The following is a 27,464-nucleotide window of genomic DNA, read 5'->3' as shown; positions in this document are numbered from 1 at the left end:
TCCCCTCCCCCAGCACCGGTCCACCGTGGCCTCCTGCATGCACAGACAGGAGACCGTGGACTGCCTGAAGAAGTTCAACGCCAGGAGGAAACTGAAGGTAATGGCGGGCCCTCGCCCCGGGCCCCGGCCGCGGGAGGGGCTTGCCTGGGGTCTCCCCGGCGGCCAAGACACCTGCTGGTGGCTAGGTCTTTCCCGCGTCAACAAGCATTACTGGGAGTTCCCGTCGTGGCGCAGTGGTTAACGACTCCGACTAGGAACCGTGAGGTTGCGGATTCAATCCCTGGCCTTGCTTCGTGGGTTAAGGATCCGGCATTGCCGTGAGCTGTGGTGTAGGTTGCAGACGCGGCTCGGATCCCGTGTGGCTGTGACTCTGGTGTGGGCCAGTGGCTACAGCTCTGATTTGACCCCTAGCCTGGGAACCTCCATGTGCCGCAGGAACGGCCCTAGAAAAGGCCAAAAAGACAAAACAAAAACAAAAACAAAAAAAACCCACAAAAAAACAAGCATTACTGATGCGGCTCTCTGGGCTGGGCGGTGAGTGGTGGGAGGACAGACAAGTGACCGGGCCATTACAGGGCAGTGGTGGGTGCCTAGCAGGGCCACGGAGCCAGTCTGGACCAACCAGGGAAGGGTCCCAGAGGCCTTCCTGGGGACCTGGCCCTTGAGCTGGGATCCCGAGGGGCAAGCAGGCATTGGCCTCGTGGAGTTAGACCAGGCGCCTGTGCCAGACACAGGGAGGCTGCGCCCCCATCTGGGAGCGTGACCTTGACCCCTGGGGACTGCAGGTATTCCAGAGTGGCCGGGAGAGGTTTCGGGGTGACGGTGACGGGGCGAGAGACCCCAGCTGCCGAGCGCGGGAGGGGAATGGCCCCAAGGAAGCCACATGGCCATGACAGCCCCCTGCCTGGAGCTGGCAGGGGACATCGCGAGCAGGTGGGAAGAGCTGGAGGGTCCACCGCTGGTCAGAACAGAGAAGCCATCACACACTGAGTGGCGGCTGCTGGGTGATGGCTCCTTCTCACTGACTGCGCCCAGGCCTGGCGCGGTGGCTCAGGACGGGGACATGGGCCAAGGGGGTGGGGGCCAGGAGACCTGAGTCCCCTGCAGCCCCTGGTGGGAGCTGTCACAGAAGAAGCCTCAAATTGTCAGAATTAGGGAAGCTTAAAATCAGGAACTGTTGGGCTCAGAGTCCGAAGCAGACAGCGTCGGAACCAGAAGGGCCCCAGCCAGGCGCCGGTAGAGGGGCCTTCTCCTCATGGAGCCTCCAGGGGTCCGAGCTCAGCAACCGCGCGGGGCTGACCTCGTTTTGGACTGAGGAGCTGAGCGCCCCGCTCAGAGGGTGGGGGCAGGGGGGCACGAGGGGCACATCCTCACCCAGCGGGAACCGTCCTTGGCCTTTACGAGCCCCCACGGACAGCTGTCCCCGAGCTCACCCCCAGCTCTGGCCGAGCCGGTGGCACCTATTAATATCTGCTCCTGGGATGGCCCCGTCCCCAGAGCCGTGCCCTCTAAGACCCAGCTCACCCCGACCTCTCCAGGGAGGGGTGGTCTCTGGGCTGCAGGGGTGGGAGAAGTGGAGGCCGGGCGGAAGGCTTTGGCTTTGTGTCAGAACGGAGCCCCGCCTCTCCTCCCCCGACTTCTCTGCCTCCCCCCATTCCTCTGCCTCTCCTGCCCCCTCCCCTCCCATTTCTGCCTCTCCTGCCCCCTCCCCTCCCATTTCTGCCTCTCTTCTCCCCCCACCTCCGGCCTCCTCTCCCCAAACCCCCTCTTCTCTGTTGCAGGGAGCTATCCTCACCACCATGCTGGCCACCAGGAACTTCTCTGGTAGGTGGCAGGACCTCACGCTGCCCTCACATCCTGCAGGAGTGGGGACCTTGCTCTGTGGGACACCTGGTGCCCTCAGGCCGCCGGGGAGAGTGGGGGCTGTGGAGGACCTGTGGCTGGAGGCTTCGCTCATCTGATGCCGACCTCGGAAGCAGAGGAAGCCCATTGAGCCGAGGCCCACCCGGAAGGGTTCGAGGATGTGGCTGCCTCGTCACCTCTCACTGGGTTCTCGGGCTGGGCTGGCCTGGGCGAAAGGCCTCCCGTCCTTGGCTGTGGACTCAGGAGGAGCCGAGCCAGGCCCAGGGACTAGCCAGCCCCGACGCCCTCGCTTAGGTGGCCTTTGCGACCAGGCCATGGCCACCTGTTCTCTGAGTGAGGAAGCAGAGGCTCGGGCAGGTTTAAACCCTGATTAGCCCCAGGTCACACTGCCTGAGGGATGCATGCAGGGCAGGGTTTTTTGTTTGTTGGTTTATTTGTTTGTTTTTGCTGCTTAGGGCTGCACCTGTGGCATATGGAGGTTCCCAGGATAGGAGTCGAATCTAAGCTGCTGGCCTACACCACAGCCACAGCCAGGTGGGATCTGAGCCGGGTCAACGACCTACCCCACAGCTCGCGGCAATGCAGGATCCTTTAACCCACTGAGCAAGGCCAGGGATCGAACACACGTCCTCATGGATACTAGTCAGGTTCTTCACCCGATGAGCCACAGCGAGAACTCCGCAGTGCAGGTTTGACCAGCCCCAGAGCAAGTGCCCTTCCTAGGCTGGGTCACCGATGCGTCCAAGGCGGGAGCCTTCGGCCTTGGCCTGTTAAGGCGGGGCGTCCTTGCGCCCGCAGCATGTGGCCCCGAAGAGAGAAGGGGAAGGGTTTAGCGCTGGGGCTTAGCGAGAAGCTCCCCTGGCACGGTGGCGAGTGCCGGGGCCAATGCCCGCCAGAGGCTTGGCTCTCGGGAGCCTGGGGAGGCTGACAGGGCAGCCGAGCAGATATAGCCAAGCTCACCCGAGGGGCCCTTGGGCTACCGTGGGCACAGGGCCCGTCCCACCACCAGGCCCGGCCTCTGGGAAGCTCCGGCCCTGGCTTTGCCGAGAGGGTCCATCTGCCCGTTTTACCAGCTGGGACAAGACCCGGGGCCAGGAAACTGCTGGAAGCTGGGCTTGGTGCTCTCTCCCCGACCCCTGCCCTGCCTTCCCCCCCGCCCCCAGACCAGGATCCTGCAGTTCCTTCAGCTGAAAGATGAGCCGCCCGGCAGGCAGAGGCTTTTTTTAACAACTGAAGCGCCTGGAGAACTCCAGTCCAGAGCTCACACCATGGGGTGTCTGGGTAGCTCCCCTCCCACCATGTGCCGGGGGGGCCAGTGGTGGTTAAAAAAATCATGGGGGGCAAGCGCTTAAAAGCCAGGAGATTTCATAGCAACTCCCAGATTTCTGACTTCTCCTGAAAGTCAGAATGTGTGGCCTCACGGGCCCCGCAGTGCCGGAGCAGCGGGCTGGGGCCACTTGGAGGCCGGAGGGGCAGGGAGGTCCCGAACTGGCCCACAGAGCCCGGGGGTGGGGGGACAGCCGTTCCTCTCGGCCTCGGGACCCAGGGGCACTCACTGCCCCCCGCCCCCAACTGCTTTGCAAGAGGGAACCTCGGTCTGAGAGGCCGAGGGGGCCCAGAGGTGGGAATGTGGTGACGGCCGGGGGGCTGAGCCCCGTCCTTCCACGCCTCGGGGGCGCCGACGCCCCGGGCCCCTCTCCTCCCCGGCTCGCCCTCCCCGGGCTGCCGGGACGAGGACCTTCCGTGGCGGCCGTTGACTGAGCATCTGCTGCGTACGCATCGGGAGCCGTGTCGGGAGCCGTGTCAGGCGCTTCGGAGATACCGTTGCGTTTCTCTCGAGGCCGTTTGCTTGGGGTCTGAAGCAGCCGGGGGCCCGGGCCCGGGCTGGGCATTCCTGCCCTTTCCCCCAAGGGCTCAGGCCGGGGGCGACCGGGAGGGCAGGGCAAGGAGGGCAAGTGTGGCCTCCCCGAGAGCTGTTGCTCGGCCGCCCCCGCGTGGGGCTCGGGGCTGGAGGCAGGGAGGCCTCTGCAGGGGAGGCTGCTCTGCAGGGGAGGCCCCAGACAGGGGGCACCTGCTTCTTCTCACGGGCGAAATGCGGCTCGCAGCTGTCGAGAGCGAGTGGGCAGGGCTGACACATGACCCACAGCAGCATGGGGCTAAAATTAGAGCGGGCCGGAGGGGAGGGAGCCGCCAGCCCCGGGCCGGGCAGCCGGGCCTCCGGGTTGGCCTCCAACAGCTCGGGGAGCGACCGGGCTCTAGAGGGAACCCCCAGACTGAAAGAGCAGCTCCACGGCCCCGGGACAGGCCAAGCACCCACCGCGGCCCATGGGGCCCGAGGGTCACACTTGAGATCGCTGCCAAGGCGGAGCCCAGCCCACCCGGGAAGGAAGAGGGCCCAGGAGGAGGCGTCCCCGCGTTGCCGGCCGGCCCCGTGCCTTCCGCTGCCCGTGGATGCTGCTCTTCCTGGCCCTGTGGGCCCTGGTGCCCTGCCTGGTGTTGCTAAGCCTCTACTTTTACTCCTCTGCAGGTGGGAAGAGTGGCGGAAACAAGAAGAATGACGGCGTGAAGGTAAGGCCCGGAGAGCTGGCAGGGCCTGCCTCCGGGGGCGCTTCCGCCCTCAGGGCCCGGCTGGCAGGGCCAGGGGCAGAGCCAGGCCTTGCTCGCGGTGTTCTGGGCAGGTTGGTCGCCCGGGCAGACCGGCGTCCCCAGACCCAGAGACCCGGGCTTCCGGGCCCCCGTTCCCGCCAGGATCGGGGCAGGGGGAGGGGAGGGCTGAGGAGCGGGGGAGAGGCAGGTGGCCTGGGGTTGGGGTGGCCCTAAGGACGGAGGCCGAAGGAGACTCTGTGGTTCTCCAGGGCTAGAGGGCTGGGGAGCTAGGGTGCAGAGAGGGCTGGGTGCCGGGAGCCGTGCCTCCCTCTTCCCGAGTGGGGGCTGGCGGCCCGGGGCCCCTGACCCGAGGCACGGCCTGTCCAGCCTACGAAGCCCACAGAGGATGGGCAGCCCAGCCTCTCGGCTTTGACATCCAGAGGCACCCATCCCCACGGAGGCCTGCCAGTTCAGCGCCAAGAATTCCGCCCCTCCCCGGACCCAGGCCGCCCTGTCCCACGCCTGCTGCCCGAGCCCCTTGCTCCACACCCGCCTGACATCCGTCCCCTCCCTCCGCTCGCCCTGCCCTCTGGGGCCTGGTCCCCGCTCTCCGCAGCTCCCTCCTCCCCTGCCACTGGCTCGCCTTGTGGGTTCTCCTCTCTTGAGACGCTGCCTTTTGCTGGGCTCGGACCCTGCCCAGCCAGGGCCCCAGGGCAAGGCTGTGCCCGGGACACTGAAAGCTGTGGCACGCTGTCCAAACACAGCCACCCAGGTGGGCCGGTGGCTTCATGGCTTGGTTTGTAGTGGTGTTTAGAGTCTCAGGCCCCTGTCTTGGTCTGCCGGGGCTTGGAGGGAGGGGAGCCGGGCTGTCTGCCTGAGGCCGGGATCTGGGCCCTGCTACTCTTAGGGCTTGAGGTTCCCCGTGGGTACAGTGGTGTGAAAGGGGGGTGAACCCATGACTTCCAAGATTTTGGCTTAAAGAAACAAGAATGAAATGGGGGCAGGCTCGTTCTTTAAGGCCTTAGCCTGCTGTGGCCCTCTTGGGCTGGCCAAGCAATAAAGCTCTTTTTCTCCTTAAAAAAAAAAAAAAAAAGTTTGGAGTTCCCATTGTGGCTCAGCAGAAAGGAATCTGACGAGCATCCATGAGGACGCAGGTTCGATCCCTGGCCTCGCTCCGTGGGTTAAGGATCCCGTGTTGTCGTGAGCTGTGGTGTAGGTTGCAACACCTGGCTTGGACCTGGCATGGCTGTGGCATAGGCCAGCAGCTGCAGCTCTGATTAGACCCCTAGCCTGACAACCTCCATCTGCCGTGGGTGTGGCCCTAAAAAGACAAAAAAAAAAAAAAGTTTTCCCTTCTCATCTTGGGTGCTTGAGGAGTCTGTAACTGTTCGGTTATGGGCCAAAGCTCGTGGTTTTCCAGTGGACTCCTGGGTCTGGGGAGGCGCCTCTGGCAGCAGGTGGGGACGATGGGAGAGGGGGCGGCCCAGGAGAGAAGGTTTGGGGCGTCTCCCGCCCACTGCAGACAAACAGCTCCGTGGACCATGGCAGTGGCGGAGAGCCTGGGTGAGCGGACAGCGGTTTTCCGCCCCCCCCCCCCGAGCCTGTACCCCTCATCGTGCGCTGGGAGGAGAGGGGCTCCGGCCTGCCAGGGCCGTCGTGAGGCGGCGCTGAGAGGCCGCGCGTGGAGGCCGGTGCTGGCGTGTGGCATGTGCCCTCCAGGTGCCAGTCAGTGGCATATGATCTTTTCCGCTTTGTGAGTTGGGCTTGTGGGTAGGAGTTCTCGTGAAAGCTCAAGGGAACTTTGGGACCACAGCTCTAAAGCCAGCCTTGCATGTGAGCTGAACGGGCATCCATCCCGAAGGCTGTAAGGGAGTCCAGCTTGGGCTTGCGCTGTTTGGGGTTCCCTGTGAGTCCCCTCTGAAAGGGCGGCGGAGGGACGAGCCGTGTGCTGGGGCCAGGCGTGGAGCAGCGGGGGCCCGAGCTGGCCCCAGTGGTAGGTCGTTTCTGGGGGAAACTCGTGCTGGGGGCTACGGGGCAGAGGCCACGGACGCTGGCGGGCGCTGGCCCAGGTCGGTTCCTGGAGGAGGGGTGTCTGAGGGAGGCGACTGGGGTCCTCTTGGCCCTCGGCTGTGACCCTGGCCAAGGCTGCCGCCAGGGGCGAGGTCAGGGCCTCCCTCAGGCCAGGTCTTGGGACGAAGCTCTCGTCTGGCTCCGGGTGAGGCTGCCTGAGAGCGAGAACATCTCGCAGCGTGGCGGGGCTCTGGCTGGTCCCCGCGGGGCCCCCAGTGGGCACAGGCGAAGAAAGAGCCGCTGCTTCCTGTGGTGCAGGAGGGGCTGTGCCTTCCCGGGGGCCCTGTGTGAAGGAGGAGACCCTCCGAGGCCCTCCCTGGCCCGACCTTCTCTCTGCAGCTCGGCCTCCTCCCCTTCCTTGGGGTGGGCGGCGGGGGTTGGGGGGGCATCAGGAAGGTGAGAGTAACCCAGAGGCTTTGCCCGGGATGTGGGGAACCTGGCCTGCAAGGTGTCGTCATTGTCGGGGCGGGGGGGGGGGTTCCACTCGCGTTTCTGCTGTGACTGAAGCTGGATGTCAACCCAAGAACTGAGGGTCTGAGCCTGGGCCCCCTGTGCCATCCTTGGGGCCCCCGGCCATCAGTTCTGCCGTCTGCGCGAGAGGGGAGAGGCGTTGTTTTCGGGGGGCCTGCTGGAGCCGCCTCATGATGTGCGCAGGTCCCGCCCAAGCGGGAAATGCCTTCTCTTCTGCACCCTGGTCCTTGGAGACAAGCCCCTGAGTCGTCTGGGGCTTATTGAGAAGCCGTGATTGGGTCCAGCGCTGGAGGAAAAGCGGGCCAGTTGGGGTTAAAGACACAACACAGTGCTGAGCTTTGTGGGTTTTAAGGGCTCTCTGAGGCTCGTTTTGACCACATTGCGTTTCTGTCGTCCTTGCCGACCTCAAGGTCTCCCGGTGGTTGTAAGAGCTATGATTCTACTTTTGGTGACAAAATGAAACCTGCCGATCGGCGGAGGGTCTAACTAGCGTCACCACCCCTTTCCGAGTCAGGCAAAGTGAGTCTTTCTCTCACCCAGAAGCACCGCCCACCCCGCCCGCCCCGCCCTGCCAGGCTCTCATCTACGAAGCCTTCCCGCCCCTCAGCCGCACTCACTGCCCCTGTTGGTGTCCCATCCGTGCTGCGTCGTGCCCCTCTTCCCCATGTCCCATCCTGTCACTGTGCGTCCGAATCTGATGCGGTCTCTGCTCTATGTTCCCTCCTCGTGTCCGCCTGGAACCTCCGGCCCCCGCAGGGCTCCTCGGGCATCACACCGCGCCTGGCCAGCCGGGGTGAGGGGAGGGGAGCCGGGCAGGCTGCCGGCAGCCACGCCCCGGGGCCAGCTGGGCAGAGGCAGGGGGCTCGGCTTCCCGCCGCAAACGCCCCCTGAGCCAGCCAGCCGGGCCGGCCCTGGATGGAGAGCACAGGATTTGAGGCTCCGGGATGCGGTGTCAGAAAGCCCAGCATTAGACCCTCAGAGAATAGCCAGGGCCGCCCCCTCCCCCAGGCGAAGGCTACCCAGACGGCATCTGAGGCCCCTCCTTGGCTCCCCGCACAGGGCAGTGAGGGGAGTGGCCTCCCGGCCTCTCAGATGTGCATGCTTCCAGGTGCAGCTTGGAGGAGCCGTCAGGCTGTCGGTGCCCCGACCCCCGGACAGAGGAGAGGGCCCGGCCCAGGGCTTTCGGCCTCCCTTTTGCTGGCAGCTGGCTGAGCGGCCCTGGGCGGATGCTGGCCATCCGCGGGGTCTCTAGGCGCCGGGGGCCGGGCAGGTACCAGCGTGGGTCTGCACCCATCTCTGAGTGCATCTTTAGGATGCTGGCTTGGAGCTGGAAGAAGGAGGAGGGCACCTGCGTGCCCCTCCTTCCGTCTCTCCTTCCCTCGGCCCCCAGCCCATAGGACGGGGCGCGCCAGGCCCCCAAAGCCAGAGCAGGCCGAGTGGCAGGGCCCAGACACACGAACCCTGGCTCAGCTGTGTGTCTGCCTGTGCCCCCGTCTCTCCGTCAGCATAAAGGAGCCGAAGGCCGGCCCCTGGGGCAGTGCGGACACAGGCAGGCTCCCCGAGGCCGCCTGGAGGCCGGGTTCTCAGGGCTGAACCTGCTTTGGACCCACCTGGGGGTGTCGTTTAGAAAAAAGACACCTCGGCCCCAGCCCAGACCTAGTTATCACCTCTTTGCAGGGCCTGGTCATGTCTCTCTTGGACCAGTTCCCCGAGGGACCGTGACACTCAGCCAGACCAGGAGCGGGGTCCTTCCAGCAGAGCGGCCCGGGGAGGGCAGGAGGAGACCTCGGGCCTCGCCTCCCGGCCTGGGCAGCTCTGGTCCTTCCGGAGCTTTGGATTCCGGGGGCCTTAGACAGCCGCAGGACCCAGGATTTGCTCGCTCCGTCGGAGCTTGGCGTAGGGCTGCCCTCGCCCAGGAGAGCCTTGGCCTGGAGCTTGGTGCTTGGCTTGCTGAGTCCCCGGCAGCTGCGCCCCAGGCCCCAGACCTCTGAGCTGAGCGACCAGGGCCCGATTCCTTGTCCCGAGGTTGCTGGCGGCAAAGGGTCCACCGAGGTGTGACCCTGAGGCCTGTCCCCCTTCCAAGCCTCCCTGTCGTCCGTGCTCTGCTCCTCCCGTTTTCATGCCGTGTCTTTTCCTGTCCCATCTCTTCTCCTTGTTTTTCCAGAAAAGAAAGTCCAGTTCCAGCGTTCAGTTAATGGTGAGTGTCTGCCGTCTCCCAAACGCCGGTAAATCCTGGGCCTCCAACCCTCGCCCCCGCCTCCCTCCTGCAGGCTGCTCTGGGCACCCGGGGCGGGGAGAGGGCGCTCAGGGCGTGCTTGGTACGTGTGCCTCGTGTGACAACATGTGTGTTGTGTGTGCGTGTTGTTGGCGTGTTTCTGTTGACACCTCCAACTCCACGGCCCGGGCCAGCAGCCCGACGGGAGACCCCAACTCCCCCGGAGGCGCAGGTCGATTTGAACCCCATCCCACCGCCCACCGTGGCTTCTCGCTCCCCCCACCCTCTGCTCTGGAACTCAGCTCAGGGCTTGGTTTGTGCCGGCTGTGGCCACTGGGGGGCTTGGTTTGGCCCAAGCGGTGGACGCCGCTGGCTGTCGAGGCCCTTCTTGAGCTTCTGCAAGGCTACCCAGGGCGTGCCGGTGGCAGAGGAGCCACCAGCCGCTGCTTCTGTTGAGGGGTTCCCGCAGGGGCTCGGGCGCCCTCTCTGGACTCCATCGCTGTCTCCCTCGGTTGTGGGGATTTTCTCCCTGACAAGCCCAGCCTCTCTCACCCTGGGCCTCCCCGCTCCGTGCTCGCCTCCTCTCCCGCCGGTGTGCGTCCCGCCCCATCCTGCGGCCGCCACCTGCCTCTCTGTCGTCCGCACCCTCTCTGCCCCTCCAGCGACAGGGCCCAGGGCCCCTCCCAGCCCTCCCGGGAAGCGTCTGCCTCCCCCTCGCCACCCCTCCCCACCAGCCACCTGCTTAGCTGGGCCCTGCCCTCCGTAGGCCCCCAGGTCCGGCAGGGTTTGCAGCGCAGCATCTGGATGGCAGCGCCGATGAGGCTTCGGATGCTTCGGATCGGGGCCGCAGCGCCAGGCAGCCGGGGCAGCCCCCACGTGGCCTCGGGCCAGGCGGCCTCACCACCACCCTCTTCCTTTGCAGGAATCTTCTGAGAGCACCAACACCACCATCGAGGACGAAGACACCAAAGGTAGGAGGGCCTCGGGCTCCGGCAGCCCCTTCCCCGACAGCCCCCGCCTGAAGGGGCCGCTGGGCCGACCTCGTGCCCCATCTCGCCGCTTTAACTCCCTATAGACGGTTCATGGCACTGTGGCCCCATGTGGGGTGCCTGGCTCCCGGGCGGTACCCAGAAGGACTTTTCTGCCTGTAGAGGCGACGTTTTCGCTAGAGTATTATTAGAAAAAAATTAATGTAACGCAGTCGAGTCGTAACGTACTGAGGAGTCTAAGTTTTCCTTTTGACATGGTTTTGAATTTTTTTGGAAAAGGAGTTGATTTAAAAAACTTGAGGCAATAATAGGAAAGGAAGGGAAAAAAGCCAAAATATAGAAAGTTCAGGAGCTCCCATCATGGCTCAGTGGTTAACGAATCCAGAATCCGACTAGGAAGCATGAGGTTGCGGGTTCGATCCCTGGCCTTGCTCAGTGGGTTAAGGATCTGGCGTTGCCGTGAGCTGGGGTGTAGGTTGCAGACGCAGCTCGGATCCCGCTTTGCTGTGGCTCTGGGGTAGGCCGGCAGCTCCAGCTCTGATGTGACCCTTAGCCTGGGAACCTCCATATGCTGCGGGTGCGGCCCTAGAAAAGGCAAAAAGACAAAAAAAAAAAAACAAAACAAAACTGGGATGTGGGAAGCACTGCCTAAGACCAACCCGGACGCCGGGGCTCCCGCGGGCAGTGGTTAAATCTTCAGGTGGAAGAAGGAGAGCAACCGAGACCCGACAGCAGACGGGGAAGCAGCAGGACGGGGGCGGGCAGAGCGGCTGCCCTCAGGGGGCGCGTGTGCCATCGACCCTCCGCCAGAGCGGCCTGTTCATCTCCGCCTTGCGAGAGCCCGGCAGGCGGCGCCGCCCTCAGCCCCACGCTCCGGCCCAGGAGCGCGTCAAAGGCCCAGCCAGGATGGGAACCCGGGCAGTGTGGCTCCAGGGACTGGCTCGTAACCATGGGTGGGGAGGCCTCGGTGTGGGCCAGGCCTTGGGGCTTTGGAGGGCGAGGGTGGAGCACCCGCGTGTGCCCAGGGTGCTGTGTTCCTGCTGTCCCGCCTGTACCCTGCCGTCCTTGTTCCCCCAGGAAGGGAGGCTGCCAAGGGTGGGGGCTCCCACACCCCCAGACCCCTGGGCAGCCTCTGGGGTCTAGAAAAACAGCTCTGGCCTGGAGAGAGCACGGCTGTGCTGGCTTAGCCATGTCCCGGGGCTCAGGGATGCGCCTCCGGCAGAGCAGACCGCGGGCTGGAGCTTGGCATGACGCGTCTCTGTGTACCCCTGCCATTCGGTTTACTTACGGCCGTTCTGACACACGCCGTGCCTGGCGCTGTCGGCGTGCTTGGAAGGCCAGCCCACTCTGCATGGGCGCTTGTCTGGCCATTCCCAGCTGGGCAGGCGAGAACCACTCCGTCCCCGGGCCTGGCGCTAGAGCCAGTCGAGGTTCTGCGATGGATGGCACGAGGGGCGGCCTCCCAAAGGCATTAGCTGGAAGAATTCCCCTGGGACCCGGGCGGCAGGCCAAGACGTGGGCATCTGATTTTCTGACTGAATTCCCGGCCCTGCCCCTGCGGTGGCCGAGTCCTGGTGTTTCTGTTGCCGGAATTTGGCCTCTGTCTGCCGGTGCCGAACGAAAATGCAGAGACAGAGTTTTGGGGTAAAGGAGAGGAAAACAGCTTTATTGCTTTGCCAGGCAACGGAGGGCCACAGCAGGCTAGTGCCCCAAAGACCGCGCCACACCCCGACCCTTAAGAGGAATGGCGAGGAGTTTCATAGTAAAAAGGAGAAAAAAAGTTTCCAGATGGGAGTCAGGATTCGGACGGACACGCGTTCTCCTTTCTTTGGAGGACTCGTAGCCAGCAAAGCCGCGTCAGGAGATCTCGGCCGCCGCTGGTGGCGGTCGGCTGGTTATCGCCTAGAGCAACAGCACTTGTGACACGGGGACAGGGGGTATTGGTCAGAGATTAGAGCAAACAGGAGAGTCCCGGAAAACCGGGTGAGCTCATCACCTTTAACCCACAGGCAGTTGTCCCCAGGGGGCCGAATCTTCAGCTTGGGGGCGATGGGGTTTAGGGTGTAACTAAGAGGAAGGACTCTGAGCTGTGCCGTTTCAAAGTATTCATTTCAAAAAGAAGCGTAGGGAATGTCACGTCTCTCGGGTACGAGGCACCGGCATCACTTCGGAGCCACGTCCCACGTTTCAGCCTCGCTCTCCCCGCGCTCGCAGTCAGGTGCTGGGGTTTGGAGGGGACGCATTGCGGGCTTATGATCCTGGTCTCCGAGGAGACAGGGTCTGTGGAGGCGGCGTAGCGCTGGGCTTCTTCAGGGAGGCCTTTTGCTGGGCGACCTTCGGCCATCCACTCGACCTCTCTGAGCCTCAGTCTCCTCAACGGCAGAGAGGCGATGGCGGTAGTACCAGGCTCCGAGGACTGCTGGGCAGACGGACTGAGAGGCTGTGTCTGAAGTGCCTGCTCAGGGTTTGGCATTTGCCACTGTTTAATAGAAATCTTCATTTTTTTTCTTTCAAACCGGAGCTTACAGTGGAAGGACAGGAAGCCATAAGTGTCCGTTTTACTCCAAGATTATTTTAAGACAAATGTTCGTGTTTCACAGACAGAGAACTGTTTGGAATAGAATGTAAAGTGTCTGTGCCCCGTTCCTACAGAAGATGACCTGCCAAAGCCACTTTCCACCTGGGCCAACAGCTCCGGGTGGCACCTCGGAGGCCCGTGACCTTCGCCGCCGTGAACTTTAGAGATACCGGGATCGGGGCGGGAGCGCGTGCAGAGCTGAGCCTCTGCCCTTCTCAACAGGGGCCTGGGGCTCAGGGAAGAGAAAGACCGCGTCCAGTTACTGACGGAAGAGCCGGGGCCCTGCTCCCTGCGCCGGTTCCCTCCTGCTGGGGGAGGAGCCTCCGCGTCTGTGTGGGCCTCCCCCAGCTTCTCAGCCTCCGAGAAAGTTTCCCAAGAACCATTTGCCGGCGTTAATTTGTAAAGTCTTCCTACCAAGTGAGAATCGTGGTGACGGGGTGGGTTCTGACCTAACAGTAAGGTCAATTAGAAATGCCACCGTACAGGGGACGCTTCCCCTGAGCAAAGGAGGGGCCTTAATATTTCAGAGCCCCTCGGGCTCAATGCATGGGCCTCTCTCCCTCTGAGCTCACGGGCTTCTGCCACCGCCCCAACCTCCTCCCGTTCAGCTCCGTGAAACGGAATTTCCTCTCCAACCCAAAGTGCTGCCTCAGAATCTGGCCCGAGACATCCTGGGCAATATCAGTCAGGAATGCCGATCCTTCCTCAGCCCCAGCGTGTTGTGCGGCCTCCGGAGAGTGCCTTAACCTCTCTGGCGCTTCGACTGCCTATCCACAGACGAGCGCTCCTCGTTGTCTGGATGGATGCCTGGCAGATGAGAAACCCCAGAGGTTGCTCCTGAGCAGCTGCTGGCCGAACCTGTCATAGAGCAACGAGTCGGACAGGGGCCTGGGCTTAGAAGCAGGGAGAATTTCTCGAGATCTAAGTTGCATGAGACCCCCGGATCCTCGGTTCCAGAGACGGAAGCTGGGAAGATTCCTGCCTGCTAGGCTTCACCTATTGACAAACTTGGAGTCCTTAGTGGCTGGAGGCCGAGTTAGATGCTGTCTTGGGTTGCATTAATAGAGGAATAGTGTCCAAAATTGGGGAGGGGATAGAGAGTGCTCCCTTAGTCCTGGGATTTATGCAGCATGCAAGTCACATCAGGGATTGCGTGCTCCTACTCAGCCATCTGAACAGCTTCAGTGTCCTCAAAGCAGCGCCGGCCAGCTTGAGTCAGATCCTGCAAACCCTACCCTGGAGGCCGTGAGTCCTGCGGAGAAAAGGCTTGAGGGGAGAGCATGGCGTCCAGGGAGCAGGTGCGCACTGCACGCCCCCAAAGACAGAAGGGCCACCAGAACTGTGACTGGGGGCGGGGGAGAATTCAACGTGACAGAGGGAGATGGGTGCACGCGGCAAAAGCCGTCGGCGGTGTGGTGGCCTCCTCGGCCAGCTGCAAGTCCCAAAGTTCTAACCAAGCCGGAGGCATACCCTGTGTCAGGCTGCCGGGAAGTGTCCCTGCTGGGCCAGAGGCGAGAGGCCGTCCTTGGGGGAAGCTTCCAATGCAGAGAGTTCCAGGGAAGGTGAGCAGAGCTCTCGCTTCGGAGCGCCAGGCACGGCTCTGCGTGCTTTCCATGACGCATCCTTATTTACACAGGAAGGGCTGGAATGGTTGCTGCTCGGAGTAAGGGCCTTCCGTGTGTGTGTTAGTTTTACTGATATGTTCTTAGCTCAGTCCTTGAACCTACCTCTGAGGTGAGAGCCATTAGCTGCTCCATCGTCCGTACGGGGACTGAGACGGGAAGGACGTGGCTCCGGGGCCGTTATTAAGCCATGGGGCCAGGATCCAAAGTCAGGGCGTCTGGCCCCAGAATCCATGCCCTTGACCGCCTGACGAGCCTCTGGGCGCCGTGAGAAGTGGCCCAGGGAGGCAGGGCGTTAAGCCCAGGCGCTTGGAACGCCGAGCTGGACGCGTCCTTAAAGTTGTGCGGGGAAGGCAGGGGGCGGCACGGGTCCCACGGCCCGCCTGGGGCACCTCCCTGACTCCGCGTGGGAGCGGCTGGAAAGGAGCTGGCCGTTCCCCTCCTCAGTCTGTGGCTTCCAGGAAAGGGTCAGGCTGCTGGACTCCTAGGGACAGAGGCCGCCAGGCAACCTGGGCAGTTCCAGGGAACGGGGCAAAGACGGCAGCCCAGGCCCTGGTCTGGCCCATCCGTGCCTTCATTCCTGCCTTCACGCCGCCTCTGTCCTGGCCCCGGGTGACCGGCCGAGCTCCCGGTCTAAGACTGGCCCCCTGCCCCGGTGAATGGTCGTGGAGCCAGACGGTAAAGAGCGCGAGCTCCGGGTGGTGAGAATGCCGAGCTGTGCTCGTTCCACGGAGCACCCGCCTCGGGCGCAGAGCTGTGCTGCGGGGGAGTTGGCTTGGGGCCCTTGGTCCCCTGGAGCAGACTCTGTCCCCTGTCGCCTCCAGCGTGCCTGGAGCTCAGCTCTGACGTGGGGCTGAGAACCACGTGACGCTGCGCCAGGCGCTTTCAGGACTCACAGGCTGAGCGCAGAGCTGGGCGCCTGGGCTCCTCACTCACTGGGTGATGAACGCCTGGCCGGCCGCTCCCGCTCCAGCCCGCAGGGATCAGGGAGCCGGCCTTGGGGAACAGCCGAGCATGCGGGCCGAGCACTGCAGGGAGGCTGCGGGAGCTGCTGAGTTCGGTAGAGAAGGCCCTGAGCTGGGAGCCCACTCGGCCCCCAAGTCCTGCATCCTCAGGGGCTCACACCCCTTGCCAGGTTCCGTTTCCCGTAGCCGGACAAGGAGGCTGAGTCCCTGGTCGCCAAGGGTTCTGGCAGCCTGGATGTCCCATGCTTCTGTGTCCTGTGGGCCTGAGGGGCGCTCCCGCGGGAGTTGGCTTGGGTGGCACCTGCAGTTGCTGAGGAAAGGGCCTCTGCCAGGACTGGTCTCGCTCCCACGCTCCCACCCTGAGAAGTGGGCAACGTGTCCTCCCATTGCAGCCAAGGCTGCTCCGCAGGCCAGCTGACCGACCGGGCGTGGGGCGAAGCCTGAGCCTGCGGCGGCGGGGGGGCGGGGGGGGGCGCCCCGGGCACTTCGTGTGACACTTCCGGTGCGACAGTCCTGCTGGGAGCACGACACCTGGCTTCAAACGCTGAGGCTTGGCCTCCTCATGTATCAGGTGGGGAAACTGGCCTCCAAGTGCAGCAGCGGGCAGAGGCAGGAGGTGGCATTTACGATGTGTGCCTGCCACATGCCAGGCTCTGGTCCAAGTGCTGTGGACACGTGAGCTCCCTGGGAGGGAGGCACTGTCGCCGTGCGATGGACCAGAAAACACCCGCGGCCCACGGCCCTGCTCGGGAGGACCCGGGCCGGGATCTCAATGATGAAGCCTGGCTGGTACCGAAGCCTGGGCTCTGCCCATGGCCTGCTCGGCACTAAAGGTGTGAGAGGCAGTGGTGTCCCCGTTTCACAGCGAGGAAAACAGGGGCTCGGAACTTCACAGACCTAGTAAGAAAACTGATGTCTAATCCGCTACCAGAGAGACAGCAGCAGTTCTTAGGGTTTCAGGGCAGACGGGGGAGGCCGGGTCTCAGCAGTTGGGGTTCATCATGCCTAGAAAGTTCTAGAAAGCTCAGGGCCTGATGCCTACAGGCACCCAAACGGAGCAAGACCTTACCGAGACCTAAGGGGTGAATACACCCCAAGCCCTTCCTTAGCGACCCCTGTTCAGAGCAGAGGGAGCCCCGGTTGGGGCTGCTGGTAACACAACGGCCACAGGGAAAGACGCTGGGGTTCCAGTGGCAGAGCGAGGTGACGGGGAAGCCCTGGGGTCAGGACCTGGGTTCCAATGGAGCCAGAGTCACAACGTCCACCACGCATGCTCTCCGGAGGCCGAGGCTGCCAGCCCGGCCCCTGGCCCCACCCTTGGAGGTGGAGGAGCTTCCGATCGGTTCACCTCCTGGGCCTGTTTCTTGCGCCCTGAGGTGGGGGCGATGGGTGTCAGGGACTGTGCGAGGCGAGACGAGACCGTCTGTCGGAGGCCCGGTGCCCGGAGCGGGTCTGGGCGTGGTCAGGGCTCGGGGCGGGTGGCTGGCGCTCCGTCCCCATCGCTGTCACTGTTTTCTCTCTGCCCCCTGCCTTGCAGTGCGGAAACAGGAGATTATCAAGGTGACAGAGCAGCTGATTGAAGCCATAAGCAATGGAGATTTTGAGTCCTACACGTGAGTCGGCCGGGCCCGTGCTGCATGTCCTGCCCGGATCGCTGATCGGGGCGCTGAGGGCTGGCGTTGGGGGTCCTCGCCGCTGGCCCTCCTCCTCCCGCTCTGCATGTGCCGCGACCTGGGCTGAGCTCCTGTTTCTGGTTTGCATTCTGACTTTATGCTTCCACTAAGCGGTCTGCCCACAGCCCGGGTCTGTTCTCCTGTTCTCAGCCCTGCTCCCCCTCCTCCTGTCTCGCTCCCTGGGAGGAGCCCCCACGAAGCCTCCGCTTCCCCCGGGAACCAGGGGGTGGGCTCTGCCACAGCCTGGGCCTCCTCAGAGACTGAGCTGGGAAGGAGCGAGGGAGCCGGGCCCCTCCTGGGTCCTGCCACACGACCCTTGACCTCAGGTGGTGGGAGCAGGCGGGTACCACAGGGTACCGCAAAAGAACCGCGAATCCTCTGCGGGACGGGGGAAGGCAGAGTGCACAGAAATAACAGTATGAAACAGGTGCCCCACATGCCCTGCACACCTGTCCTGCTGCTGGAGGGGCTGCAGCGCGCAAAGGCTGGGCTGGAGCGTCCCCTGGTGGTCACCCTCACCCTGGCGGGTCCGGCGGGTCCGGCCCAGAGGCAGGCTCTCCTCTGGCTCCTGGGCGGGCAGGGATTCTGGGCTGAGGCCTCACTGTCTCCCGCAGAGCGGACGAGGCCTGGGCCAGAAGACCCCACACACGCTTGTGTGTGTGCGTGTGTGTGTGTGTGTGCGCGCGCGTGTGTGTGTGTGTACAAAAGCTGCCAGTTAGGGTCAGAGTGACCCTCGCCTGTCAAGTTCAGGACGCGGGGGGGGTGCCCTGGCCGGGCCCTGCTCCTGGGGCGGCCTGTTCTGCTTTCCATGGTGCTCAGGCGCTGAAGTTCGGATGGGGGGCGGGCGGGGCAGCAGGTGGCAGGGCCTCGGCCGCGACGGATCGTCTCTGGAGGAGAGTGCGGGTGCGGGACCGAGGCTGCATGTGCCCGGGAGTGTGATGTGCTGGTCCACACCTGTGCATTTGCGACTGCGTGCACGAGGGGTGTGCGCGGTTGATGTGCACGCGTGCTCCAGGGGGCCTGAAAGCATGGAAACGCCCTGTCACGTGGGTCTCGCGTCCGGCCCCGGGGGGCGGTAGGTCAGCCCTGGGCGAGCCCAAGAGTGACTCTGGAGGACACAGCCGGGGGCAGGAGGCGGGGGTGCAGAAAGGGAGGGGGCTCCCTTGGCCCCGAGCCTCCCACCTCTGTGGTGCCACTTCTGGAACTGCAGCCTGATCTGGGCTCAGACCCCTGGCCGTGACCCCTGGGGCCTGTGGTGCCGAGCCTGGCCCTGCGTCTCACTGAGCCTCAGTTTCCCGACGTGTCCGATGGATCTGGCGCCGAGTCCCTTCAGAGGCAGGGAGGCCCAGCGGCCTCCTGGAGGGGCGCCCCCCGCAGGGTGGGGCTTGGTCTTCCAGACCATCGGGGCTGAGACCAGCCCTGGAGGATTCGGAGCTCGAAGGTGCCGGGCCTCCCCTGTGGTCCCAGTAGAGCCCCCGGCCCCAGGCTGATCCCTCTGGAGGACGTGAGGTCCCGAGTGGGGACGGGCGTTGTCTGGAGCCCCGCGGCCCCAACAGGACCCAGCAAGGACAGCGAGCCCTGTGCTCGCCGGGCGCCCAGATCGGACCACGCTGGGCCCTTCGCCCTCCTCCCCGGTTCAGCCCCTCCTCACGTCGGGATCTTTGCTTGTCCCTGGCTTCACTGTCACTGTCACGGGGTCCATGTTGGGTCACAGACGATCCCAGAGACCCAGGGGTGGAGGAGACAGCTTTGCCTTCCGTCGTCTGGCTGTCAGGGTCCCCTGGGTGGGAGCGCGGCGCCGAAGCTGCAGCGCAGAGGCCCCTCGGCCACAGCCCTGCTCCTTCCTTCTCAGAGTGCGGTTGTCTTCCTCTGACGGGGGGAACTGCCGCCCGGGGACGGCCTTTGTTCAGCGCAGCAAAACGTACCCTCCAGGGTCACAGCTGCTTGGTGAGCAGTGCCCGCTGCAGGGACACAGCTCAGGACAGGCTCCCCTGGTGACCGGCCACCGCTGGGCGATGCAGTTGGGAGACGGGCTGGCGGGCAGGCCACACCCGGCAGCGCCTTAGGGCAGCGCACAGAGCACCACGCGACCTCCATGTCGCTCTTGCTAAGGGACGTTAGCCACTCGCTGGGGGTCTCCTGACCTGCAAGGGGCAGAGCCAGGACCCGGACCCAGGCTTCCTGGCTCTCGGGGGCACCCACACTGTGGCTGCACCAGCCCCTTCCCCTCGCCAATCTGTCCGATCTGTGAGGTCTCACAGGCTTGCCTGCTGGGGGCCCAGGCCCCTGCAGTTAGACGGGGCACCCGAGAGGCCACCCCAGCCCCCTTTTCCTCTGACTTCCTCCCCCAGGAAGATGTGTGACCCCGGGATGACGGCTTTCGAACCCGAGGCCCTGGGGAACCTGGTCGAGGGCCTGGACTTCCACCGATTCTATTTTGAAAACCGTGAGCAACCCCTTCTCTCCGGGCTGCCTGTTGTCTGCTCTGTTCCGTGTCCTGCCTGATGGCACAGCAGGGTGACGGGCAGGGCCCCGGCCCAGAGGCCTTCCCATGTGGACAGCGCTGGGTGCCCTCTCGTTCCAGCTCCTAAGCCTGGCCCGTCTGACCGCCGTGGCTGGGGGTGGGCACCTGGATACAGGCGACGCGCCCTCCCAGGCCCCCCACCCACCCGTGGATCCGGGAGGGTCCGGGAAGGACCTTGCTTCCCGCCCCACAGAGAAGGGAGCCTTCCCGCCCGCACACCACACGTTCCTGACTCCGTAGAGCCTGCGGCCACCGCAGCCGCCCAGCCAGCGGGCGCAGGGGACCCGGGGGGCGGGCGGTCCGGGGAGAGGAGAGGACCAAGCTCACGCTGCTGTGCCCTGCCTGTTTGTCGAGGTCTCTGTCCGCATGTCTGTCCTTTCTGGGTCTCGCCGTGGCAGGAGAGACCCTGGCAGCTTTGAAACCCGGGGCTGGCAGGGGGCTGAGGCTGGGCCTGACCCAGGGCACTTTCGGCCTGTGTCTGCGTCTCGCCTTGGCCAGGGGCCAGACAGGGATAAACCAAAGCACACACAGGACGCACGCAGGCAGCTCAGACCCGGAGGAAGCTCCTGAGAAGTGGCACGTCGGGCCAGCCAGAGGGAAGGCAGGCACCCGAGGCCCTGCTAGGGCATTGCCCGTGCGGGCGGGCACCAGCCGAAGCAGCAGAGGCTCGCACCGTGAAAAGGCTGGTCCTTTTCTAAATTCTCTTTCAACACATCCAGCTCCACCAAGGGGAGAGGCTCGGTCTAGTGTTTGTCTGGAACGCCTACCCCTCTCCACCTGGCCTCGTGGTCAGAGGGAGCGCGGTCTCCGGCTCAGGTCCCTGGCAGGCAAGAGCGTGGAGCTAGGCTCACCGAACTTGCCTTCATTCTCACTGGACTTACTCTTAAGACTCTGCTCTGCGAGACTGGCCATTCATTGGTGATTGTGCCCGAACGTTTTAAAATAAGTTTATGTAAACGAAGTGGATGGATTGGAGGAAGTACTCTCATGGGAGTACAGGTGGCAGATGGTGAAAATAAAGGCTCCCCCCGGGGACCAGAGCTGGATCCGGTCGTCTCCTCATCACGCACCAGGGGAGACCGGGGTCCAGAGAAGCAGAGGGACTTGTCCAGAGGAACCCAGAAAGCGGCCGTCAGAACCCAGTCCTGACTCGCTACAGCCCCCACTTCTTCCCTGGGCTCCTCCTCTCGCCGGGGCATCGGTGCCCCCTGGCTGGACCCGCCCCCCGTCCCCTGTCCCCGCCTGCACTTAGGCTGGCGGGATCTTCCAGAGCACCAGGGCTCCGGAGCCACACCCCCCCGCCCTGTGAAGACGAAAGTTGCACTTTCCTTGGACACACCAAACCCTGCGCTTCCAAGGCCAGCCGTGGGGGTCGAGGGTGAGGAGTGGTGGCCTGACCCCACTGGCTCCATCGCTCTGGAGCTCGCCGGCGGATCACCGTGGCCCAGACGATACTGCTCTGTCCTCAGGGGGGCGCTGGTTCCCCAGAGTGAACTGCAGTCCCCACAGAGCAGAGCAGACACCAGGCTGAGCTCGCTCGGAAGGCGCAGGGATGGGAAAGGGAAGAGGACCCAGGAGGCTGTGCCGGCCCTTGGCCTTCATCCCGGCAGCCCCGCCCCAGACTCTGGGCTTGCGCACCTGTCACATCAAGAGACCCACGGGAGCAAGACCCAGAGTACCCGCCAGGGGCCACGTCCCACCCTCCCGCTGGAGGACCTGGCCCGCCTGCCGTGTCATCCACGAGCGAAGATGTTGGAAGCCCACAGACTGTTCAGGAGACGCCATGCTAGGCGGCCAGTGCTGTTCCTTGCAGACAGCGGGAAAGCCCGGTGCCCTCAACGGTGCTCAGCGCTGCCGCTTTGGGGACGGCCCCAGATTGTCCCAATTCAGTCCCGCCTGAAGACTTACTTTGAGGCTCTGCTGCATTCCTTTCAGAAACCGGCCCGCCCAGCTTTGGACAAATCCGATCGCTTCTCTGGACCTCAGTTTCCAGGTCTGCTAAACGGATGCCTTGCACCAGGCGGTGCTGAGCGCCTCCAGCCCCGGGGCCGTGGAGGACGCGCACAGAGGCCTCCTTGCCTCCTGTGGGAGGGCCACTGGGTGACCTCTGGCCTCTGAGGTCAATCCCATGCCTAGAAGGCAAAAACTCTGCCCTTCGTCCAAGAGCCCAGAATTGTAAGAATTTCAGTCTGCATCTCTGAGACTCAGAGATTTTTGAATCATTGATCCAAAGCCCGGGTACCATGCGATCGGAACGTTTGGGAGTGAGAATACCCCCGGATGCTTTCTGCAGTCCTGAAGAAAATAAGTTTCACATTTTCCAGGAACTCGGTGGCTCGCAAACCGGGCTGGGCATCAGAGTCAGAGGAGGGGGTGGGGGAGGGGGAGGGAGCTTTCTCATATCCCAGCTTCCGGAACGGGCAGCCACGGCTCTCCACGGGATTCGGATGTGTTTGGGCTACACTAGGGGAGACACGCGAGTTGCTCTGAAGCCCAAGATCCTGCTGACCCCTGTCCAGCCCCTCCCTAGGTCATTGTCTCTCTGTGCTTCTGTTTTCTCTCTTGCTGAAAAAACCCGGTTCCCAGCACCAAGGTGAGGGTAGCGTGGCTCCTGTGTCTCATGGCGTTGGTTTTGGATGTTCTTGATGGTTCTAGCGTGATGACGGGAGCTGTGCATTGCCCCTAGCTCGGAAAGCTCCGCGACCTCCCCGCCCCGTGATCACCCATACCGTCCTTCTCACCCCAGGATTCCCAGGTGGCTTAATTTTAGCATTCTCCACCTGTCCCGCATTCTGTATGTTGCGAACAGAGGTGGCCAATGAGGGACCCGTTGGACCGCAATATGGGTCACGTGGTCTGCATGCTGTTTAAACTTTGAATTCGATTCTAACAATGAAAAATGAGGCGTTTTCAACATAAAAATCCCGATGCCGAGATTCTCTCGAAAAGTCAGAAGGGGTGGCCAACACCGGGGAGTCTGTGCACAAGGCGCCTGCGTAGAAGGGAGCCGGTGCGTCCTGACCGCGGTGTCCGCCACTCCCCATCGTCCCCCTGCCCCGAGACAAAGGCTCGGTCGTCTTAGACGCAGCACAGCCCCCCTGTCTGCGTCCTCTCCTGGCCTCTGCAGGGATCGGGCTTGAGGCCCTGGTCAGAGCTCATGGGATTCTACGTATATTCACCTGCATGTCTGAGATGCCTTGATTCTTAAATTTCCCTCCCCTGAGTTTGAAGGTCTCGGCTTGTCTTGACGTCCGTCCACTGTATCTCAGCGGGGATGTGCTCTAGTCAGCTCCGAGTTCTGCCTCGACTCCGGGCGGCCGAGCCCTGTCCCAGAGGCCCCCTCCCCTGGCAGCAAGGCCGGCAGAGGGGCCCCTGCGGAGGGGGTGCCGAGCTCTGGGGACGTGAAGGAGCGAGGCCGGAGGCCCCAGGTGCAAGTGCTCTGCCCTCCCGCCCCGCCCGCAGTGTGGTCCCGGAACAGCAAGCCGGTGCACACCACCATCCTGAACCCCCACATCCACCTGATGGGTGACGAGTCAGCCTGCATCGCCTACATCCGCATCACCCAGTACCTGGACGCCGGCGGCATCCCCCGCACGGCCCAGTCGGAGGAGACCCGTGTCTGGCACCGCCGGGATGGCAAATGGCAGATCGTGCACTTCCACCGATCGGGGGCGCCCTCCGTCCTGCCCCAGTAAGCACCCCCTTCTGGGCCTCTCCTTCAGGACGGTCTGGAGGAATGGGCTCTTTTCCATCAGGAGGTGGGACCACGACGGAAACCGGCGCTGGGAGGTGGCATGGGGACGGGGGGTGGGGGTGGGGGTGAGCTGGGTGGAACCCATGGAAGGCAGCTTGAACCCCAGCCAAGGACGTGGGCAGGGTGACTGCCCGAGGGAAGCGGGGCCTCCGGAGCCGCCCCGTGACCCAGCCCACGGCTCTGCCTTACAGCTGAGGGGCCGGGCAGGCCCCGCATCGCAGAGGCCTGCCCCTCGTGTGTGGAATACGCGGCTGCTGGTTCTCCCACTTGGATTTTGCTGGAGTCCTCATCACATCACACCCGCCACCACCATGATGTCACCTTCATTCCCGCGTCAAGAAAACCTGCCTGTTCGCAAACGCCATCCCGCCTTCGGAGCAAAGGGCCGCGTCTCCCGCCCCTACCTGTCACTCTGGCTCTCGGTCCCCTGCAGGGCGGGGCTTCCTCAGGCCCAGGTGCCCGGGTGCCGGGTGCTGCCCCCCCGCCCCCCCGCGGTCGCTGGCCTGGTCTTGCCTTGGCTCTAGGCCAGAGCTGTGTGTTCACGGGGGCTGGGGAGGGACGTGGCCCCCGCCAGCCCCTCTCCCTGAGCCTTCCTCTTCCAGAGCCCCCCACCACCACCGGGAAAGCAGACGGACGGCCCACCCGCCCCCGGCGGCCCGCCTTTGGGAGAGGGTGTGCGAGCCTCCTGCCTTCCTCACTCTTCTGTCCTGCCTGCCTCCCTCTCAGGGAGGGCGTGTGGCCCCCGTGCGGTCCCCCGGGCCCCGCTTCCCCCGTCTGCCTTCTCCAGTGTTTACCCCCCAGCGCCAACGGCCCAGCCCACCCTTCCATCAGGCCCAGAGAAACCCGGCTTGGTCACATCCCAGGGAGAGAATCTGACTGCTCTGGGGTAAAAGAAACCGGTGCGGAGGCCCTTCTGGGCCGGCAGGCCTCCTACCGCCGGACTCCTGCGCGTGTCATTAACGGGTGTCGTGTTGACGCCATCGCGTGACAACCGGGCCTCTCAAGTTAGGCGAGAAGGGCCGGGCGGGGAGGGCGGGGGAGGAGGAGTGGGGGTAGGTTTTGTTCTTTTTTCATTCTAGGTCATTTTTTTTGGGTCATCTCTGAGATGGACTTTGTCACCTGGGGTTACCTGGGGCCGAGGCGGCCCCAGAGGAAGGACCTCTGGCGTTTCAGTCCTAAGGGCCCCTCAGGCCCGGAGATGGCCTGGATGTCAGTGCTGACGCGGCAATGGCCAATCAGGGCAGAGAGCGTGGGGAGGTGGTCAGGATGGCAATATCTGGATCTTCCTTGCTTGCCTCCCAAACCGGGGTCCTTACCACCACGCTTCCGAGGGTCTCATCCCCCCACTCCGTGGGCCGCCCACCCACCCCTCCCCCGCCCAGCATGTGTCTTCGTGCGGGTCCAACAGCACTGGCATCTCTGCTCTCAGCCTCCTCCCGCAGCCCTGGGTTTGCATCTCTCTTTTCCCCTCTCGAGCCCTCTGCCCTCGGGGTCCCCGCTGCCGTGGCTGCCCTGGTGGCTATTCTCTAGGCGCCACTGTCTGCACTGTTTTCTTTGCATGACTCTATATGCAGTAAGTATGCTGAAAACAAAAGAAAAGAAGAAAAAGCACTCAACAAAACCAATCTACATGTTTTGGATAAAAAAAAAATAGAGGTTGTATTTTCAGTGTCCGACTCGGGATTACGTTGCTGCCTCTCTGTGCTTTTGGCCTCTGTGTGGCCGTGTTTGCCAGCATGAGATACTGTCCCCTCTGGAGGATTTTAGGGGAGGAAGAGCCGCATCCCCAGAGCTTTGAAGGAGGCTCTGGTTCCCCAGAACCTCTGGGGAGTCCTGGGTTGAGCAGAGCAGGACAGATGGGGTTGGGACCCAGGACGCCCTGAGTTCCCCGATTGTGAGCTGTCTGCTGGGCCCCTGCCTGCAGCACGGGGGATGCAGGCTGGGCGGGGGCTGCCCAGCCCGCCTGGCCTCCAAACTGGTCGATCAACTGGCCTCTATCCTTGGCAGAGACCCTGCTGCCAAGGCCCACGGTGGGCTCTTGGCCCGCCCCAGGTCCAGAGGGCTTCCCAGTAAGGCCCAGTGATCCCAGTGCCCCAGCTGCAAAACTGCCTGCCTTCCCGGTGAGCTGCCAGCTCCCACAGCCATCCCCCGGCCTAAGGTGAGGGGCTGCTGCAATTACCAAGGCAAAGTCTGGTCCCTTCTTCAGCCTCAGTTTCCCCCTCTGTTAAAGGGGTTTAATCTTCCAGCCTAGCCTATTGGCAGGGCTGATGGGGGAATCAAACAGGATGGAGAAGCGAAGCCCATCCGCCCACCCGTGGGAGCTGACAGGGTGAGTCACTGGCTGAACCGCTGTTCCTTTCCGCGCCTGGCCAGTCCCCCTCCCCTGCCCCGCCTGCCCCTCCCTCTCCTTGGTGCCTGTCCACTGCTGATCAGCAGGGACTGCGGGGAGGGTGGGTGCGAGGAGAGCTACCCTTTGCAGGTTATTAGGCTTCCATCCATGGCTCCGACCAGACTTGCTGCATGGATGAGCCCCTTCCCTGCTGTGGTCCTCAGCTCCCACCAGAGGGAGCTGAGCTGGAGGACTCCCACCTCCCGTCCGCCGTACCCCTCTCTGGACGCTAGAGAAGTGGGTCCCTACCCCAGGCCAAGGTGGCCGTGCCTGGCGGTGGGCAGCCAGCCAGTGTGGCCCACAGGCTACTGGCGTGACCTCGAGGTGGAAGGCAGGGTAGGCTGGCAGGCAAAGCGGCCCAGCGCTCACTCTACCAGGCAGGCAAACATCCCGTCGATGCAAAAACTCCAGACTTAAGATGAGTCCGTGACTTAAAAGCACTCACCTGGAGGTGCGCCCAGCGAGGGCTGGTCCTAACCCACTGCCTCCCGTCTCCCTTCAAAGGGGGACCCTCTGGGGGATGTGTTTGCCAGATTCCCCGTGCTGGTTTCTTTGTTACTATTTGTTTGGGGGTTTGTTTCCGTTCTTTTTTTATAACATGTGGCTGTGAACTTGAATGACCACTGCTCAAACTTTCTGCTATTGTGGGGCTGGGGGGAAGAAGGGGTGTCTGTTTTATTATTGGTGTTTTCAGTGCAATAAAAAGCTACAAACTTCCGTGCACTCGCTGTCTCCTGGGCTCGGTCAAGCAGGTGGCGGGAGGTTTGCCGGGCCTTCCCCGTTGCGAGAGTGAAGTCCAGGGCTTCATTCTGATTGGACCGGCGCAGTCACGTGCTCAAGGCTGAGCCAATCGCTGTGAGATTACGCCCGGCCCAGGTGCCTCCACTTTGGAGGCAGGGGCGCGGCTGGTTTCTTCTCCGCTCATCGCTCATCGGGGGCCCTTAACCGGACGGAGCAAGGGGTGGACGTGCCTTGTCACCCACGGCCAATAGCAGAGCCTCCCCGGGGGCCTGGGACAAGGCTCTCGTCCCGGCCTCGGCTTCCTTGTGTGACACGGGCTTTTCCAGAAAGCCCCTCCTCCCCCACCCTCTTTCCTCCGCTCTACCTCGGAGACCAGCCCCCCGGGCCCGGGAGGGGTTTGGAGACGGGGTAGGGGAGGGGGGCTTTGGGCTGGAGAGGGGGAGGGCGGCGGGGCCCCAGCAGGGGAGGGGGGCGTTGCCGCCTTGGAGACTAGTTTGGTCCTCCGGCCCCAGGCCGCCGCGGGGCCGAGCCGGGGTGCTGGTGCGGAGGCTTTGGCCCCTCCTCAGGCTATGACAGGGCCGCCAGCTGTCCTGTGTGTTGACGGGAATGATCAGTGTGGAACCCAGAGTCCTGGGCGAACCAGAGGGGACGGTCTCAGTAAGCCAGGCCCCAGCTACGAGGCCTGGGCCCGCAGCTTTGGGGGATGTGCCTTTTGGAGCCCAAGGTCCTCTCCAGACCCTGCTCCAAGGTCTGGCTCCAGAATCCTCCCACCAGCCACTTGCTGGGTCCCTGGGGGCCAGCCTCTGAGGCCACCAGGGCGCGTGTCATGGGCCCCTTGCACATGAGAGGACCTTGGCAGCGAGGCGAAAAGGGCAAGGGGTGGAGTCGCAGAGGGACCCCGGAACCTGGCACGGCGCCCCGGGACTGCTTGGACCTGAGCCTTTAAGGGCCCTGGGCTCTCCGACTGCAGAGGAAGGGCTGGAGGACTCGGGCTGCCATTGCAGACACTTGCCAGAAGGTGGCA

At 63.7% G+C, this 27,464-nt stretch overlaps 1 protein-coding gene across 8 annotated transcripts in view; it reads left to right on the top strand.

Moving 5' to 3' along the window:
• CAMK2A (calcium/calmodulin dependent protein kinase II alpha) overlaps positions 1-26,422 on the top strand; it is a 105,552-nt gene extending 79,130 nt beyond the window's left edge. For 2 of the 8 annotated variants that reach the window (XM_005652962.3, XM_021085020.1), the window contains 9 exons: positions 14-97; positions 1,782-1,824; positions 4,391-4,431; positions 9,155-9,187; positions 10,128-10,176; positions 16,897-16,972; positions 19,384-19,478; positions 23,019-23,247; positions 23,502-26,416. In XM_005652962.3, the coding sequence (XP_005653019.1) occupies positions 14-97; positions 1,782-1,824; positions 4,391-4,431; positions 9,155-9,187; positions 10,128-10,176; positions 16,897-16,972; positions 19,384-19,478; positions 23,019-23,247; positions 23,502-23,505 (654 nt within the window). In that variant the 3' untranslated portion in view covers positions 23,506-26,416. Of the gene's footprint in view, positions 1-13; positions 98-1,781; positions 1,825-4,390; positions 4,432-9,154; positions 9,188-10,127; positions 10,177-16,896; positions 16,973-19,383; positions 19,479-23,018; positions 23,252-23,501 lie in introns of those variants that run through there. The other 6 variants (XM_021085018.1, XM_021085021.1, XM_021085017.1 and 3 more) reach the window with 5 other exon arrangements.

This window comes from Sus scrofa, chromosome 2 (assembly GCF_000003025.6).
Source record: "Sus scrofa isolate TJ Tabasco breed Duroc chromosome 2, Sscrofa11.1, whole genome shotgun sequence".
NCBI classification, from domain to species: Eukaryota; Metazoa; Chordata; class Mammalia; order Artiodactyla; family Suidae; genus Sus; species Sus scrofa.
This window is presented reverse-complemented; position numbering and strand designations above follow the sequence as displayed.